The 17487-nt window shown below is 38.1% G+C and overlaps 1 protein-coding gene across 1 annotated transcript in view; it reads left to right on the top strand.

Moving 5' to 3' along the window:
• The first annotated feature begins 12193 nt into the window (after positions 1–12193).
• The window catches only part of xkr4 (XK related 4), a 55317-nt gene continuing 50023 nt past the window's right edge, over positions 12194–17487 (top strand). Inside the window, exon 1 of the mRNA XM_084411128.1 lies at positions 12194–13159. Coding sequence (XP_084267254.1) covers positions 12480–13159 — 680 coding nt within the window. The 5' untranslated portion in view covers positions 12194–12479. The remainder of the gene's footprint in view (positions 13160–17487) is intronic.

Raw genomic sequence — 17487 nt, forward strand, 5'->3', positions numbered from 1 at the left:
TCTGGTGTGGGGACCTGTGTCTCAGGGGCTTCTGGGATAGATGAGGTTCTGGTCTTTAGCAGAGGAGGGAAAAGAAAGAAAGACAGAAATCTACCCCAGCTCAGCATGGGTCTGTAATTTTGCCGAAGTGTTTCCACATCTCTGACACCCAGAGCTGCCACTCCTTTAGTGAAATGGAGCTAGTGTAGTGTGCAGTCACAAGATATCTTTATAATGAGCTCTATTGCTTATTTTCATGTTGCCATTTCATATTCTCATTGATTTGCATATTTCAATATTTACTTCCTTATTGCTTGATTCATTGGTGCGTGTTGTTTCAAATATACTTTTGAGTCTGCTTTTCATGGTCCAGTGGATAAAATCAAGCCCTGCCGGGCCTGCCCTATGCTGAATATCCTGTTTCACTTGGAAATATGTCCAATAATGGAAGTAAACTGGGTTGTGATTGCCTTCATGTTGACTAAGGATTCCTGCAAGCTAGCAGTGTAGCAGTGTAGATACTGTATGTGTACTGTATGCCCTCAGTAGACAGATGGGACCAGGAAAGGGGCCCTAGGAAATGGGTTATATACATCACTAGGATCATTCTGATGTGTCTTAAGGCCGCCTTTCTTTTTTAGTTTTCAAATCTGGATTGAACCATGAAGAGACTTGTACACGATGTACACCAGTGGTGATGTTTTATCATTTGTAAGTCCTCACATTTTTTTATATATATATATATATATATATATATTTTATAGCCTATATATGTGTGTAAATGTATGTACGAAACGTGTACGTACGAAAACACGGACGAGGAAAGATCGTGGAAATTTAGAATTGGATATACTACGAGAGATTCCTCAGGTTCACACGGGGTGTGTGTGTGTGTGTGTGTGTGTGTGTGTGTGTGTGTGTGTGTGTGTGTGTGTGTGTGTGTGTGTGTGTGTGTGTGTGTGTGTGTGTGTGTGTGTGTGTGTGTGTGTGTGTGTGTGTGTGTGTGTGTGTGTGTGTGTGTGTGTGTGTGTGTGTGTGTGTGTGTGTGTGTGTGTGTGTGTGTGTGTGTGTGTGTGTGTGTGTGTGTGTGTGTGTGTGTGTGTGTGTGTGTGTGTGTGTGTGTGTGTGTGTGTGTGTGTGTGTGTGTGTGTGTGTGTGTATATATATCTATCCACCTGGTGAAGCATCATGAAGCAAGGTTATTTCAACTGCGTTGCGAAACGGAGAGCGCGCGCAAACGATAATTGTTGTGTTTGACGTTTTGGACAGATTGTGCATTTTCGCTTGGTTCGGAACTATGTTAGCCTTGCCCTAGGTCACTAAAATAGGCTGCGGTGTTAATCGTAGTGTCTGTGCAGACTTCTGTCAACAAACAGAGTTTGTGAGTGGGGTCAGAACAGCAGGAGCTCTTTAACATGCACCGCACCTCTCACTTGACCTTCATTATCTTGCAAAACCAGATAGCAGCGAAAAGCAAATGTAGTGGTGGAATGCTGATCAACCAACTGTATCAAAATAAATTGGCACCAGCAGTTAAATTAAAATGACAACATTCAATGCTTCAAAAAAACTTAAGCACCATTTAATATGTGAACTACAAACCTTTGTGATGAACAGATACATCCTGACTTGATTACATTTTATTACTTGAAAAAATCCCTTCCATTTCAAGCATATCCTAAAGGGGGGTATAATATATTTTGGCTGAATTCATTATATTGAAATGAGCAACTGGGGCTTCATGCTTGCTGACTTTCTGACTGGCATTATCTATACCGCTTTGACTTTCTAGGCTGCAACTATTATTAAGACACTCACGTCTGTTTTTGAGCTGTGCAGTATTCAAAAGTTGCTGATATCCCACAGGACAATCAAATGCTAGAGAGAGGCAGGGCAAGGAGAGGGAAAGACAAGGGGTGAAAGGATACTGGGCATTTGGAAAGCTTTCTGTGATGGAAAAACACAGCTTCTGGGAACTGTCCCACTCAACTTGATTGTGGAAGCAAATCTATCACTCCCTAAAGTCAACATGAAATACAAATTCTCCCTATCTGTTTTCTAAAAGCACGTTATTGATCCTATTGAACAATTCATCCATGCGTGTTTCAGTTTTAGTTCAGTTCATAATTCTTAATCAAAATGTTAGAACTCGATCTTCTGGTGAAATGACTTCTCTTTAGTGACATATGCTGGATGTCTCAATTTAGTCCACTTAAACCCTGCCTCTTTCTTTCAATGGAATGCAAGCTTGCCCTACATTTTTGTCTTTCTCGATAATCTGTTTCACTCGGATGTATGTCACAATGTTCATCGCAACTTTAAGATCACTTGAAATCAAAGTTTATTCTGTTTTCTTTCTTATGCATATGCCTGGTCTTAATGTGAATGATTAGCTAATTGGTGGATTTAGTCATCATAATCCTTGATCAAAACAACAGTTTACTCGTCTTTTGAAATTGTCTTTTGATATGTACCGATAACCAAGTAGATATTTAAGTAGCTATAATATGAGTTAACGTGCATTTGGTCTAGCTCCATTTTTTTTTTTTTTTTTTTATTCTTTTCACCTTCCAATCAAGCTGTGATGTATAAAATCTAGTCCCACCCTATTTTTTCCACTTTAAATAGGCCTATGCATCCGATAGCAGAAGGAAAATAGGTTGAAAACAGCAATTCCCATCTGAAGTGGATGACAAACACAAGCTCCTAAGCATGTACAGTGGTGCCAAAAAGTATTTGACTACAATTAGTTATTTTTTTATATGTATTTGGATTAAATAACAAAATATCAAAACAAGTGCTATTTATAAGAAATATGGCGCAAGCAGTTTTCAATCAAAATATTTAAAGGTGAACTAAGTAACTTTTTTTACCTTAACTGAACAGCTTCAGAGTCATTGGAATGGTTATATTACTTATTTCGGGTTGAATGGTGGTCGTTTCGCACCCCCCTGGTGCCCCTGAGCGGAAAATGCGCACTTGCAACTTTGAGCCGGCGGGTCGCCGGCCGCCGCGTCAGGAAGTCTCGCGTGATATCAGGTCTCGCGATGTAAACAATTGCTTTACGGCCAAAAGAAATCTGCTAAAATGCTGTCATTATTGCGCTCCCTCACGCTGTTCGAACCTGAATGAAGAAGACGTTTTAAAGAATGTCCCATCTGCTTTGATGTCGTTGATCTACTAGCCTCTGGTGTCTGAGAATAGCCAACGAGTTTTTACAACAGTGTTGTCAAATATCTATTCCGAAGCTGTGGGGGGAGCTCTAGAGAGAAACCTGCGAGCAAAAAGCGAGAATACAGCGAAGAAATCCCGAAGTTACTGAGCCCCGCTTTAAACAAAATGAAGTTTGCTACATTTCAAAATATGAAACAAATATAGACCTATTGCTTAAAATGAAAAAGTCTCGTCACTTTCTGGTTTGCAAACTTTTCTGAAGAATGTTTATTGTTAATACTCATGCTTCTTGATGATTATTCTGCTAGGACTGCTAACTTCACACTCCTATGAAAAATGACACTAATTGGTTAAGACTAATTTAAAAGGTGGCTCAGAAGTTCATTCTGAGAAAAGCTACCATTATTTCTTTGCAGATGCCACTTGGTTTGATATTTTGTACACTACACTATCATCAAAAGTTTGCAGTTAGTGAGATTATTATTTATCATTATTATAAAAAAAATTTTATAAGACTTTTATTCAGTAAGGAATGCATTTATATTTCAAATAAATTGTTCTTTTGAAATTTATATTTATTAAAGAATACTGAAAAAAAAATTATAATGGTTTCCACAAAACTATTAAGCTGCAGAAACTGTTTTCAATACTGGTAATCATAAGAAATGTTTCTTCATCACCAAATCAGCATATTAATGATTTCTGACAGAGCATGTGAAACTGAAGACTGGAGTAATGATGCTAAAAATTCAGAGTTTGCCATCACAGGAGTTTACATTGTAAAACACACACACATATATATATATATGTATGTTATTTTAAATCGTAGCGATAGTTCACAAATAGTCACAATATTACTCTTTTTACTGTATTTTTGTATTAAATAAATGGAGCCTTGGTGAGCATAAGGAAACATCACCATTTGTAATTATTTCAGTGTTATTAATATTTGTATTATTATTTATAATATATAATTATTCTTTAAAAATTGTGATGAAATCACATTCCAGGGGCAGTCAGAGTACCGGCATCATGTGACAAGTGATTAAAATATAGAAGTGCCTGTACTGCGTGCGTACCGGTGTGTACCGGCCCACTTTGAGCACTGAGCGTAGCAGGAGTTGCACCAAGGATATTTGTAAAAGAAACGGTTAAGTTTGAACTGATGCATGATTCTCTCCAGGCTTCCTCCTCCTGTTGCCCCACATGGGGCTCTGACCATCCACGCGTATCTGTCCCTTTCCCTCACTCTCTCTCACTGTCGCTGCAGGGGACCTTGGCACGCAAAGCCATTTCTCCAATATGCATGTGCTCAAACCATTCCATTAATAATTGGAGCTGTGGGTGCCCGTTTTAACAACTGGACGTCTCAGGGTTACCCAGCCTGGTTTCTCTCATGTGAGTGATGCGGGCGCTAGGGCCCTGTAACCTAACAATCTCAGAATCAGAGCGGATGAGCCACTGACTCTATAGGGCGTACTGTGGGGCTTCAGCTCTTCCTGTGCCTTCCCAACACAGATGTGTGGAATATGGACCTGACAATGTGACAATTTCTGTGATTATCTCAGGCGCCTGATGTTATGCAGCATAATGACAAATCATTTTTCATCAAATTAAGCCGCTGAGTTTGAGTCAAATTATCATTCTCATTACGGTGACTGTTCACCCATGACAAGGTTTTAAATATAGTGTCTTAAATGGCCCACTAACAAATGTCATTTGCACACATGCTGTACAAGACAATTCTGTTTCAATCATGTGGCTTCTTCTCCTCGCTTTCTGTATTTAGCTACAGATGACGATGTTTCATTTTGAAATGCCATGGCAATTAAGGCTGAGCTAATGAATTGTGCGGTCCCCTGTGCCCAGTTGTGGCTTGACATATTTCCTCCGGTGCACTGACCATGGGTCGCAGCACCATACATCAGCTTGACAGGCTCTCAACATGCACATGTATTTGTTAATATACAGCGGCCTCACAAAGTATTTGGACACTTTGACAATGAACTCATGCTTACAAATGCATGTAATTGCAATGGAAACAATATATCAGTGGCATCTGCAAGCAAATGATAGTAGACTTTTAATTTATTGGATATTGGATAAGTGGATATCAAATAATTTTCTATCAAGTTCACATTATGTGCCCTAGAAACAATACTGTATTTTTTATTAAATTGTATTTACATTTTAAAATTAAAGTTTTAAAAGAAAATTATATTGTGTATATATATATATATATTATTATTATTATTATATGTAATATAATCTCTTTTTTTTAATGAATTATTTCCTTTTTTTATGTTTTGTAGGCTATATAATGTGAAACTTTATAAAAGCTTTTTTTTGTTTTGAAAATTGATTTTGTGCTTTTTTTTTTAAATAACACTTGGCTTGATATTTTGTTATGCACTACAAATACATTTATTTATATTTTTTGTCTTTCATTTTGGGGCTACTGTACTAATATAAATATCTACATTGAAGATAGATGTTTAATGGCTTTAAACAGTAATATTCAGAAATATTTTTAAGATTTAATATATATATATATATGTATATGTATATGTATATGTAGAGTTCAGATGCAAAAGCCTCTAAGTGCCATCTGAAAATTTCTTCTAGAATGATCATTTGTATAAAGCTTGTATATTTAAATTAATAGGTCATTTGCATTGCCATTTAAGTGAAATGATTGAACTTAAATATACGAGCTTCATAAAAATTATCATTCTAGAAGAAAATTTCAGATGGCACAGAGATGGAACTCTTCATATATATATTTAAATAATGTATTACTGCGATTGCAAAGCTGATTTTCAGCATCATTACTTCAGTGTCACATGATCCACCAGAAATTATTCTAATATGCTGATTTGATGCTTAAATTGTACAAAGTTCAAAAGAACAGCACTTATTTTAAACAGTACATTAAAAATATTGTTATTGTCAATTTTAATGAATTTAATGCATCCTTGCTGAATACAATTAATTTCAGCAAGGACCCCCCCACCACCACCACACACACACACACACACACACACACACACACTTTTGAACGATATTGTGTATATTTCGTTTAGACAGACAAAATGTGACAGATGACAAACAAATGATAATTCAAAAAGTAGCATTTGCATGTGGAAAGCGATCCTTATAGTTCTTTATCGTATTTTTCTTGCTCACATTCTCATTCTTATTTCCATAAATTGTTGTCATATGGATGTACCATATGCTGGCATTACATGCTGAAATATAGCATGATTATTTTTAGGAATGCAAGCGAAAGTGTGATTTACATATTGATGTTTACGTTTACTCTCTCGGCAGATGCCACGTTTCCAAAGACATTTATGTCTTAGTGCTTATATTTATGTGCACTTTTGCTATAATCCTTTGCTATTAACAACAAAGTGTCCCAATACAGTCGCAAACATTACAGTGACAAAGTGGTTGATACAAATCGCATAATGAGGTGAGTTAAATATTTAAGTTGGATCACAAAGTCCCATTAAGAATGGTCACAGGCTATAGGGTTTTATAATGGCTTGTGGACAGTAGATCCAGGGTGTTGGCTGCATTATAAGATGGAAATAGCGTCTCTTGAATTTATTCTGGCTGCTGTGGGAACCCAGTGCAGCGAGCTGAGCAAAGGCATAATGTGCAAGAATATGAATTTGGCAGAAGATGGAGAATGGGGTTAAGATTAAGAAAGTTATTGAATGGAATGTTTGACAATTACAGATGTAGTAATAAAGCTATTTCATCTCTTCAGAATATATTGATATACATAAAGTCATATGAACCACTTTTATGATACTTTGATAGTGCTTTTTTTGTGGTCATTTTGGCCCCAATCCTCATTCACATTCATTTTATGTAGTGGCCAGTATATTCTTCAAAATCGTGGGTGGAAATTAGAAAAGAAGAAAGGTAAATTTACGTCATTATTTTTTACTATATAAATCCTTCCTTTTAGTAATTACCCCATCATTACTGCTCCTTTTTATATCCTAGTCATCTGCTGTCCTGTTCCCTTGCCTTCTACACTAATACCATTTGCACTTACACGCTTTTTTAAAATAATTTATGCTTCTAGTTAAAAATAGCTAACAGCATTTCATTATTTGTATTTGTACTCTGCATAATGATAAAGATTAATCTCATTTAATTTAAAAGGCAAATGTCCAAGGGTCATCTGTGGATTTAGTTTTCCATATTTTCTGTGCTGCATTTAGTTTAGTTAACATTTTGTGGAGGGACTCTCACAGCCATGGGCTGATGTCTGGACAGAGGGATCATGGCAGAGAGCATCAGATATTTTTAGGGGGTGGATGCACACAGTGGTATTGTCTGCAGACATGCAACATAAATGATATTGCCTTGTCGGTGGTTCAAACAATAGATTTATGCATTCAACAGAGAATAATGACAGTATAATCAAAACAGTAGTTCACCTTATTTTTTATAATGTATATACACTACCAAAATGTTCGGGGGAAAAAATAAATGTTTACTTTTATTCAGCAAGGATGCATTAAATTGATTTAAAAAATAAAAAAGTGACAGTAAAAACATTTATAATGTTACTAAAGATTTCTATTTCAGATAAATGCTGTTCTTTTGAAATGTCAATTCATCAAAGAATCCTGAAACAAAATCACGGTTTCCGCACAAAAAAAAAAAGCCGCATTGCTGTTTTTAACATTAATAATTATAAGAAATGTTTCTCGAGTACAAAATCTGCATATTAGAATGATATCTGAAGGAAATGTGACTGAAGGAGTAATGATGCTGAAAATTCAGCTTTACCATGACAGTTTATTGCAATTTTACTGCATTTTTTAAAATCAAAAATATGAGCAGATTTGGTCAGAAATTAGTCAAATGACTTACCAAAAGTCTTACAACCCCACACTTTCAAATAGTGGCGTATATAAATACATATTGGCAGAATATTTAGGTGACCTATCCCTTTAAATCCTTTTAAAATCCTATTATGGGACTCATTAAACGTATGATACTGGCACAGCTCAATAGATTGAATAAGAATAAGAATAAGAACTGATAAGAATGTAAATGTGTACCTTGAAATGCAATGTAAGTCGCTTTGGATAAAAGCATCTGCCAAATGCATAAATAAATGTCAGATTGGCCATGTGATTTGTATTTAGATGTGGTTCTTTTTCTATTGACAGTGGGGCTGTTTAACTCAGTTGTGTAAAGATTCTCATGGCAGGGCATATTTGGTTGGCTGAACAAGCACTAATGTGTCATCCTGTGCTTTACAGTGACTGGGGGGATTTTAACTCGCCTGTCTATGAAGCATGTAGAGGCCAGTGGCCCAGTTTCTGCTTGACAACTCGCTGTATAAGAATTTCTTCCATGGGTCTGTCACAATGGGTTGCTGTCTTACTAGAAGCTCATGCACAAAACCTGAGAAATGATGGTGTGTTGCTGAGCAACTACAGGCTGTCATTCATGTCACAGTTGAAGCGTCTACAGAACGTTGCCATATTTGATTGAAATGCAGCATTTCAGTCTGTGTGAAACGCTAATGTGAATCTATAGACTACCAGCACGAAGGTTGCAGGTTAACCCACAATAGTTACTGAAACCGCAACTGTGCTTTCATGTTTGCCTACAGCAAATTATTCAATGCCTTTAACCCATTTAACCTTTACATTTTTGCTGAACGGTGAATAACAATAAGATCCAAGTGATGTTATTTTCAGAAGAGAATCACATGCTTCAGAGGACTGCATGCAACAGCCTTTTATGTTTCCACACGGCTTGTTGCAATGATCTCTCTTCTTTTTGTTATACATGTCATGACCGGAAAGATCGTGAACCAGAGGTTTATATGTGCTCTGAAGGGGAGAGCGAGTGTGGATGGATGAAGTCTGTCTGATAATGCTGATGTATGGAACCAAGTGCCACAATACATTCATAAGGCTGAGCTTCTCTGGCATGATTTTCTAGTGCTGTGTAATAATGACAGGCTGTGTAAGCATTGCTCAATGTCACAGCTAACTTTCAATATATATATATATATATATAATGCTGATGTCATTAAGATTGAATCTTTAAATGGCTGGTTTGAGTATGAAGGGCTGTGGAGCTTGGTACAGTCTTCTCAAGGAAAAGAGCCTGTTCAGATCAATAAGAGAAGACAGCTGTAATTATATTGAGGTAGCAGGGAGGCCGGTCTCCACTGAGCAGAAAACGCTTCTTAATAGCTAACACAGACAGCCTCTGATATTCAGGACCAGCCTAAGCTTGAACCAGCTCAAACCCACAACTGACAGTGCTGGAGTTAAAATTGTAGTCAGTAATGTAGATTACTCATTTCAGGTAATGTATTCTGATTACTTTTTGATTACTTTTGACCTAACTCTGTAATCACATTGACTTGAATAGGATGATCTTGTACCATATTGATATAAATTTACAAAGAGAAAGAAAATATATTCCATTATTTGTTGATGTGATGTGCATTAAATATTACATTATGTCAGGCTTTCCCAGACTGGGGTTCATGAAGGAACTGCAAGGGTTTGTGAATTTAATGAAAAGCTATTAAGTAGGCTAAGTCATACAAATTTAAAATAACAATCAAAATTATTTACCAATTAATTTTTTTTTTTTTTTATTGTTTAACTGCATGCCATATGACCATTAACCGACATCAGAGAACTGTGAACCATACTATTTATTATTATTATTATTATTTAATTTTATTAATGACCCAACTTGTTAACTTAATATCTCTGGGGTTACTTCAAGTAAATATATTAGAGCTGAGGTTCAGCTGACAAAAATGCATTGCATGTAAATATGAAATGATGTGAATTTGTACATTTTAATGTGTTTAAAAGAAAAAATGTAATACATGGTTAAATGACTAATTGGCCAAATAATAATTCATGTTCATCAGGAGCTGATTAGATAATGTTGAGAAAGCTCTTCTTAAAAGTGAATGATTTTTGTACATCCAGTGATCAAATGCTGTGTGGGTCTCAGTTTTCAGTGGCGGGTCTGTGTGTGCAATTTTACAAACCTGGAAGACCTTCTGAACATATAAGCAGTAGACGTCTTTAGAAAGGAAAATGTTAAATATAGCAAAGAAGTAGAATAAATGAATTGGGAATAATATTGCCATTGTGAGAAGAACATTTAATCATGTAATCAATAGAAAAGTAACTGTCTGATTTAATAGTATTTTAAAATGTAATAATCTAATTACAAGTACTTTATTTTTGGAATTTTACATAATCCAGATTACATCTCAATCATCAGTCAGCACTGACAACAAGTGATGGCAGTCTGTGTGTCAGTGGGGCCTGAAATGGACCTGCTAAAACATTGCCCACACGTCACCACAGGCTGCTAACCCCTGCCTGTCTGAAGATGACAGATGGCATCATTTCTGAAGCTCAGGTAACACACAGGCAGAGTGGCTAGGCCATTGAAGGGCCTGGCTGTATTATGCTGAACTAAAAGCTGGTAAAAATTCGTAATATTCAAATGTATGTTTCCCTCTAACTTTGTTGTTTTCTGTCCTTCTCACTTTGTTTCAAAAGTTTCAGCAGTATTTAAATAATCCAGTAACCACAAAGTTAGCTTGTAAATGCTCTATCTCGCGAAGTTACGTTGGCCTGACGTATAGTCTCTATAAATAATTATATTGTGTATTTAATCTCTGATGCCAGTCTATTATTGAAGTCAATTCACGACAGCCCACTTATGTTGACGGTTTGACGCCATCTGTTCCAGTGCCCAATCCCAAACAGCATGTGAAGTTTAAGACCTGAGGCGTGGTAAAATCGTGACAATCAGTGTTAGAGCTGCTTATTACGTCAGAGCCTCGCTGATTTATCTTTTCTAACGTATTTTTGTGGGCGATGTGCCTCATTAATTCATGTGATCCTTACCTGGCAGCATATGTTGTTGTAATATGCTAATTTTGTCCCCGTTAAACTTGAATCAATACAATATCTTAACACCATTCAGTGAGTGTGTCACTCATAGTGGCTGTTTTTCAAAGCAGCCACTCGCTTTAAGTGTAACCGGCGAGCAGAGGGCGTGTCGACAATACATCGCCGTACTCAAGGGTGCCAATAAATTCAGTAATGACGCCAGTTAGCCCACCCAGCACAATACGCCTGATGGCACTGGAGCGTCCTTAGTGATATATGGAGCTCAGACGCGACTCGTTGTTTATGGCGGACCTTCTACATGGCCCACAATGAGACATAATAATGAACTGAGACTGGGAGCTTTCCGTGGTGCTGAACCTTTATCCATTATATGAGACGAGAACGCGTTTGTAAGATTTTTTACAGGTTTATCCTATGTTCTCTTAGCTGGTGGCAAAATGCTGTTATTGTTATTGTTTAGATTTAAATGTGACAGTACGGCTTATATTTATTTACAAGGTAACGCAACGGATTGAGTCTGTCTACTGTGAACGTCGAAGCTGCATAATAGAACGTTACTAAAACACGGACAAATCAGTTGTAAGCTCGATGACTTCAGCAACTGTTACATGGATGGATAACCGTATCCAACTTTAACGAAATCCATTGCATTTGTATAGAAAATTTAATTATATAATAATAATAATAATAATAATTAATAATATTATGTTAGTAGGCTATTGATACAACTGCATACTATTCTGAAACAAATAGAAACGTACGTCCCCATCTGGGTGTGAAAGGTCAAAAGTAATAAAAAAATTTAACGAATAGAATTCACAGAAATATAGAATATTTGTAACCATTTTCTTTCAGACGGTTTAGGAATAATAAAGTGTCTGCAGTAGAAGTGCAACGCGTGAAAAATAGAAAACCGCCACAACGGACGCTTCCTAGTTTTTATTATAGGAGCTATTTACTTTTTAACGCGCCGCTTGTCTCCGCTCTAGACAGGGTGTTCAATTTTGGGTGGAATTCGAATCGAAACTGCACGTTTACAAATGCCATAGCAACCGAGCGGTCACATCTTTAATGTACCGCTGCCGTAGACATTATTTTTCATGCACGAATGTGGAGTTAGCAAAAGGCTGTGCTGCAATAGCTGGATATTGAACACCATGATGTGCGCCTGAAGAAGAGTTGCAAAGCAATGATGTCATAGTTTTAAGTAGGAGCCATGGGAGAGCATATGGTTCGTACCCGCTACCGAAAGGAAGTGTTGCTTTGTTATGAGCAGGCGGCGCTGTAGCTGGCGGAAGAGGAGGTCGCCCAGCCCAGTGTCTCTTCGCCTGGAATAGAGAAGCCGAGGAGAAGACGCGAAAACGGTGGGAAGACAAAGCTGCTACAATGGCCGCGAAATCTGACGGGGTGCTAAAGATGAAAAAGAGCGATGTAGCATTTACGCCTTTGCAGAATTCGGATCACTCGGGTTCGGTTCAAGGGCTCGCTCCGGGATCGCAGCCGGATTCTGGAACCGGAGAGGCGGACTTCGTTAACGGCGAGTCGCGGTGCTGTGGCTCAAATTCGACATGTCTCCGCCTCAGCAGGGAGCAGCAGAAATACACGGTCTGGGACTGCCTGTGGATCCTCGCCGCATTGACGGTGTATTTCGCGGATGTGGGCACTGATGTTTGGCTTTCTGTCGACTATTACCTCCGCCGCGACTACTGGTGGTTCGGGCTTACGCTGTTTTTTGTGGTGCTCGGCTCGTTCTCAGTGCAGGTCTTCAGTTTCCGATGGTTCGTGCATGATTTCAGCACCGAGGAGAGCTCCGGCGGCGGCGCGGCGAGCTGCTCTCACATGGATGGGAAGCTGCTCAGCTGCTCCGCTTCGCACGGAGACGTTGGAGCCCACCCGTCTACGCCTCAAAGACAGGCGTCCACGGCGAGCAAGAGCAACACCACAAGCAACAGCAGCAACAGTGCTACTGCAGCCCGGAATAGTAAGACACGCACAGCATCCTGTTCCCTCTGTATCTGGCTGTTGCAGTCCGTCATTCACATCTTACAGCTCGGACAAATCTGGAGGTAAGCTATTATTTTCAGTGGCACTTGTGATTTGAAGAGCTGAGGTCGCGTATTTATTGCTTTCCTCTTAAAAATGCATCACGTATTTTGTTTAGAGCAGCGTGGTTGAATGACACACTCCAAGCATGTTCTTGAGTTTGGACTGGTTGACACGTTAAGGCCTACACACACACACACACACACACACACACATTGTGTAGGCTGGAGAGCTAATTTATCATCCTGTTTTCACTGTAAAACTCATGCTCATATTCATGGTGGATCTGGCATAAAATGCTTGGCATCTATCTTGCAACAGAACAAGGAAAGTAAGCACTTGTAGTGTTTTATTTTTAGGTGACCTGACTTACACAATGAAAAAAGATTTCTGGATTGAAACTAGCTCGAATGGCTGAAGAGTTCATGAGAATAGTGTAGACGTTCATTGACTCATTCCTTTCAAATCCATTATTAATGTAATTGAGAATAAACCTCATGGAGAACTAAATGCTATTAGAGGGTGATTGATTGCCTTGTATGAAAAGTAGTTGCAAATATTTCCCTGGTGGCATCTTATGGTGCATGAGGTTATTGGCTCACCCATGAAGTTGCATTCTCTTTGCAGGTCAATACATTAATTTGCCCATAGTTGTACTCAATGCTTACATCAGTGACAGAGCTAATGAACGGGATCACAGAAACCTATTTAGTTTCACAGCGTCAGCCCATCAGGGTCTTCGGAAGGCTGAATGAGTTCTGATCAGCATGTTCAATAGAGTGATATTCCATTTACTCAAGTCTTTGACCCTGAGGGTTGTATGTGGATGCTGTCCAAACAGCAAAGGATGTGGAATTGCTAAATTGGAATGAGGCCATCAAAGCTATGGTCTAATATATAATAGTGATTGCAAAGACGAGGTACGTTGTGATCAGCCTTAAAGACACCATTATGAAATCACACAGCGCTGTCGTTACTTACAGATGAGGTATTTTCAGAGTAGAATGGATACAATCTGCTGTCTTACAGCTGGTTTGGTTTGAGCTCCCATATTTGTGTCCAGTCAGCTCTGAGTTTAAAGAATGTTGTTCGGCGGGAGTTGCTATTTGCTAATTAATTAAAAGCTAGTAGTGGGAAAGCTGAATGGAATGACTTAATAGCCCACTTCACAAAACCAGGCCACAACCACATCAATACAGCCCAAATGTTGTTTGTTTTCCGATTAGGCAGCTGATTTGGCGGGTTATTTTTCTTTTTCTTTTTTGGTGTCATCCTGTTGGTGTCACATTGTTTAGGCTGATGGGAATGTGTTCTCTCAGAGGGGGAGGATTGTTGAGACATGCGCTGCACGTGGCACTGTGCAAAGGTTCACTGGGGACATCTCACAAAGAAAAGCCATTTAAAAAAAAGCTTGCTTCACTAATAAAGTTCTTGATATTCAACAAAGGAAATGTGTCAGGCTAAATTATAGAATTGGAGATTGATTGTGCAAGGTGAAGGTCTAGGCTACATTTAGTTGTCACATATTGATGTATATAATATATAATAATGTATTCCCATAGTAGTGTGCAGGAAAAACCCTGTAGGAATGAGAAACCTCTAAACCTCTAACTGTTGTGTTGCGTAAAAGTAGTTTTTTTTTTACAAGCACTTACATATGACCTTTAATTCAAAGGAATACACATGCATAAAGAGATTTTAGGTTGACATAATAGATTTTTCAACCATTGTTGCTGAATCATGCCGTCCTGTAAATATCTGGGCTGTTTGACACAGTTAGGTTTTTTTTCATTGTGGTGCTGCGAAATTAATATTTGAATGTATTGTGAACATACATTTTTGAGTCTCCACATCACTAAAGCATGGTTATCTGACCGTGCTGAGAAATCTCTACCGATTCACGTTCTTCTCTCTGAGCTCAAAATCATTCAGCACCAATGGTGGAAAAGCACTTATACAAAGTCGGACTATTTATTATGCATAAAGTTAATGCATAATGTTTTTTTTTATGCTGAAAAGTACAAAACTAACGCAAAAAAGTTTTTATTAACAATAGCTTTAATGTCAATTAAAATACTCTACAAGTGAAATATTTTCATTTTTGAACAGAAGTTAGCTATTCTGTTACTTGGCCAGTATTAAAGACTCTGTGTGGTTAATGCACTTTGCTTTGAAAATATTTAAAAAATTTAATCTTGTAATTTGCTTCTTTTTTTCTTTTTTTTTTTACCTAACCTAAAGGTTTTCATACATTCTAGACTCTAGAATTTCTTGTTAAGCTTCTAGACTTGTTTTTCCATGGACTAAAATCATGTCTTGAATCCTTGTCTTACATACAGCACTTAATTAAAGACTAAAATGATCTGAAGGAAGATGCTTAGGCATTTCTGAAGCATGGCAACCTGACACTAACTCTCTCCATTAAAAATCCAGGGAACCAAAACTTAAAAGATCCAAAAAGGTTATAAAGGTGCCGTAAAATTAATCCATATGAATCAAGCGGAATAAATTCTTAGTCTTGTGAAGAGATATGACGCTTAATATGATGAACAGATTTAATTTAGGCTTTTATTCATATATAAACAAGCATCAAAAACAATTCTGTGTGCTGGGCTAAATGCGCTTACGGATTTTGGATTACGGATTACAATTCTGTATGTGCGTACGGATGGTATTTTTATCACCTGAGAACTCGTGAAGAGCTTGAAATGTGTGAAGAAGTCAAAGCAGCACTAGGAATTCCTCTGTTACACACAAACGAAGATCTGTACCGAACTGTGATGGGCAACGTATGTCCTATGACGAGAAAAAACTGGTATGCTTTAGCATTCTGTCCTTTTTAGAGTCATATCTTGTGACATCACATCCTGTTTTTGTTTCGTTTAGATGTCTTTGGTCCGTATTGTGTTCATATTTCAATCGAACTGCACTAGAGTTTGTTTGGACGTAGACCGAGACCCACCTTTTCAGGGCTCTCGCCCCACTTGGTGCGCACCAGGGTTCAGATGGCAGCGTTCACTGCTCCATGGAATACACCACTTCTGGTGTTGTGCCGAATTCTGACCCCTGCCAAATTATTACCTCCCTAGTATTGGTAGGTTTAGGATTAGTTGTGGGGAAGGGGTTGGGGTTGGGGTTGGGGTTAGGGTTAGGGGTGGGGTTAGGATTAGGCAATCAGGTACTGACTTCAACGAGGGGGGTAATAATTTGGCAGGGAATCGAAATTCGGCACAACACCGGTATCGGCACGGGTAAATTGCAATCAAGGATTTTTTTAAATCCAGCACTCGAATATAATCGAGAAATTGTGACAACCCTAGCTTAATATGGATTTGTTTTGTCACCTTTTATAATTTTTTTTGATCTTTTACGTTTTGGTTAGCCTACCTGAACTTTCAACGGAGGGACAGAAACTTCTCAGGTTTCATTAAAGATATCTTAATTTGTGTTTTGAAGATGAACAAAAGTCTTATGAGTTTGGAATGACATGAGGTTGAGTAAATGATGGTAACATTTACATTTTGGGGAGAACTAACCCTTAGGGTGCTTTCACACTTGGTTTGATTGCCTGGTCCGAACCCGAGTTCAATTGCCCCTCCCCCTGCCCCCGCTGGACTGTGTTAACTCATATTATATTATTTGGGTCCAAACCGCGGTGTGTTTGCATCATTAAAGCAGCAGCTATTTACCCCGTTGCTTGGTAACGATAGCGCAGGAGAAGGCAGAAAAATGCGTAGCGTTGCTCACCTCCCTTTTATATTTTTGTTTTTGAACCATTGGTTTTGTTTCCAAAGCTTCAGTACATAACTGCACTTGTGTCTAACTGCTGCGAATGTACTGCAAATGCTCTGAAGAATGCTGAAGGCCGACAGATGCCGACCAGCTGTGTGAATTGGCCTTTAGTAGACAAACTAAAGTCAGGAGATATGAATTCCATCTTAAGACTGCTGCATATTTATGAAATTCATATCCACACATAAACCATTCTCTTATTCCTTTCAAATGTCTTACAAGCTAATTATTTTTAATTGCAGGTAATTAATTAAGCCCCTTATCATTTTGAAAGCCATTCTGTATATGTATTTCTGCATGTGAAGTCTTGCTGATTGTGGTCTACATGATTGCACTGCAAATGAGCATGCACCAAACCACTGTGCGCTTGCCACTTGTTGTTGACTACATGCTGTGTATATGGGTCCGAATAAAGTATGAAGCATTTATAGTCACACAGTAGGAGTCTACTTGGCATTGGGGTTATTATCCACGCCTGTATTTAACGTCCCATGCTTTTCCCCTCCATGATGACCATATACTCGTCTGGTAAAGAACATGGGTGCAGGTCACATAGACA

This window comes from Rutilus rutilus (assembly GCF_951802725.1).
Source record: "Rutilus rutilus genome assembly, chromosome: 6".
Classification (NCBI taxonomy): Eukaryota; Metazoa; Chordata; class Actinopteri; order Cypriniformes; family Leuciscidae; genus Rutilus; species Rutilus rutilus.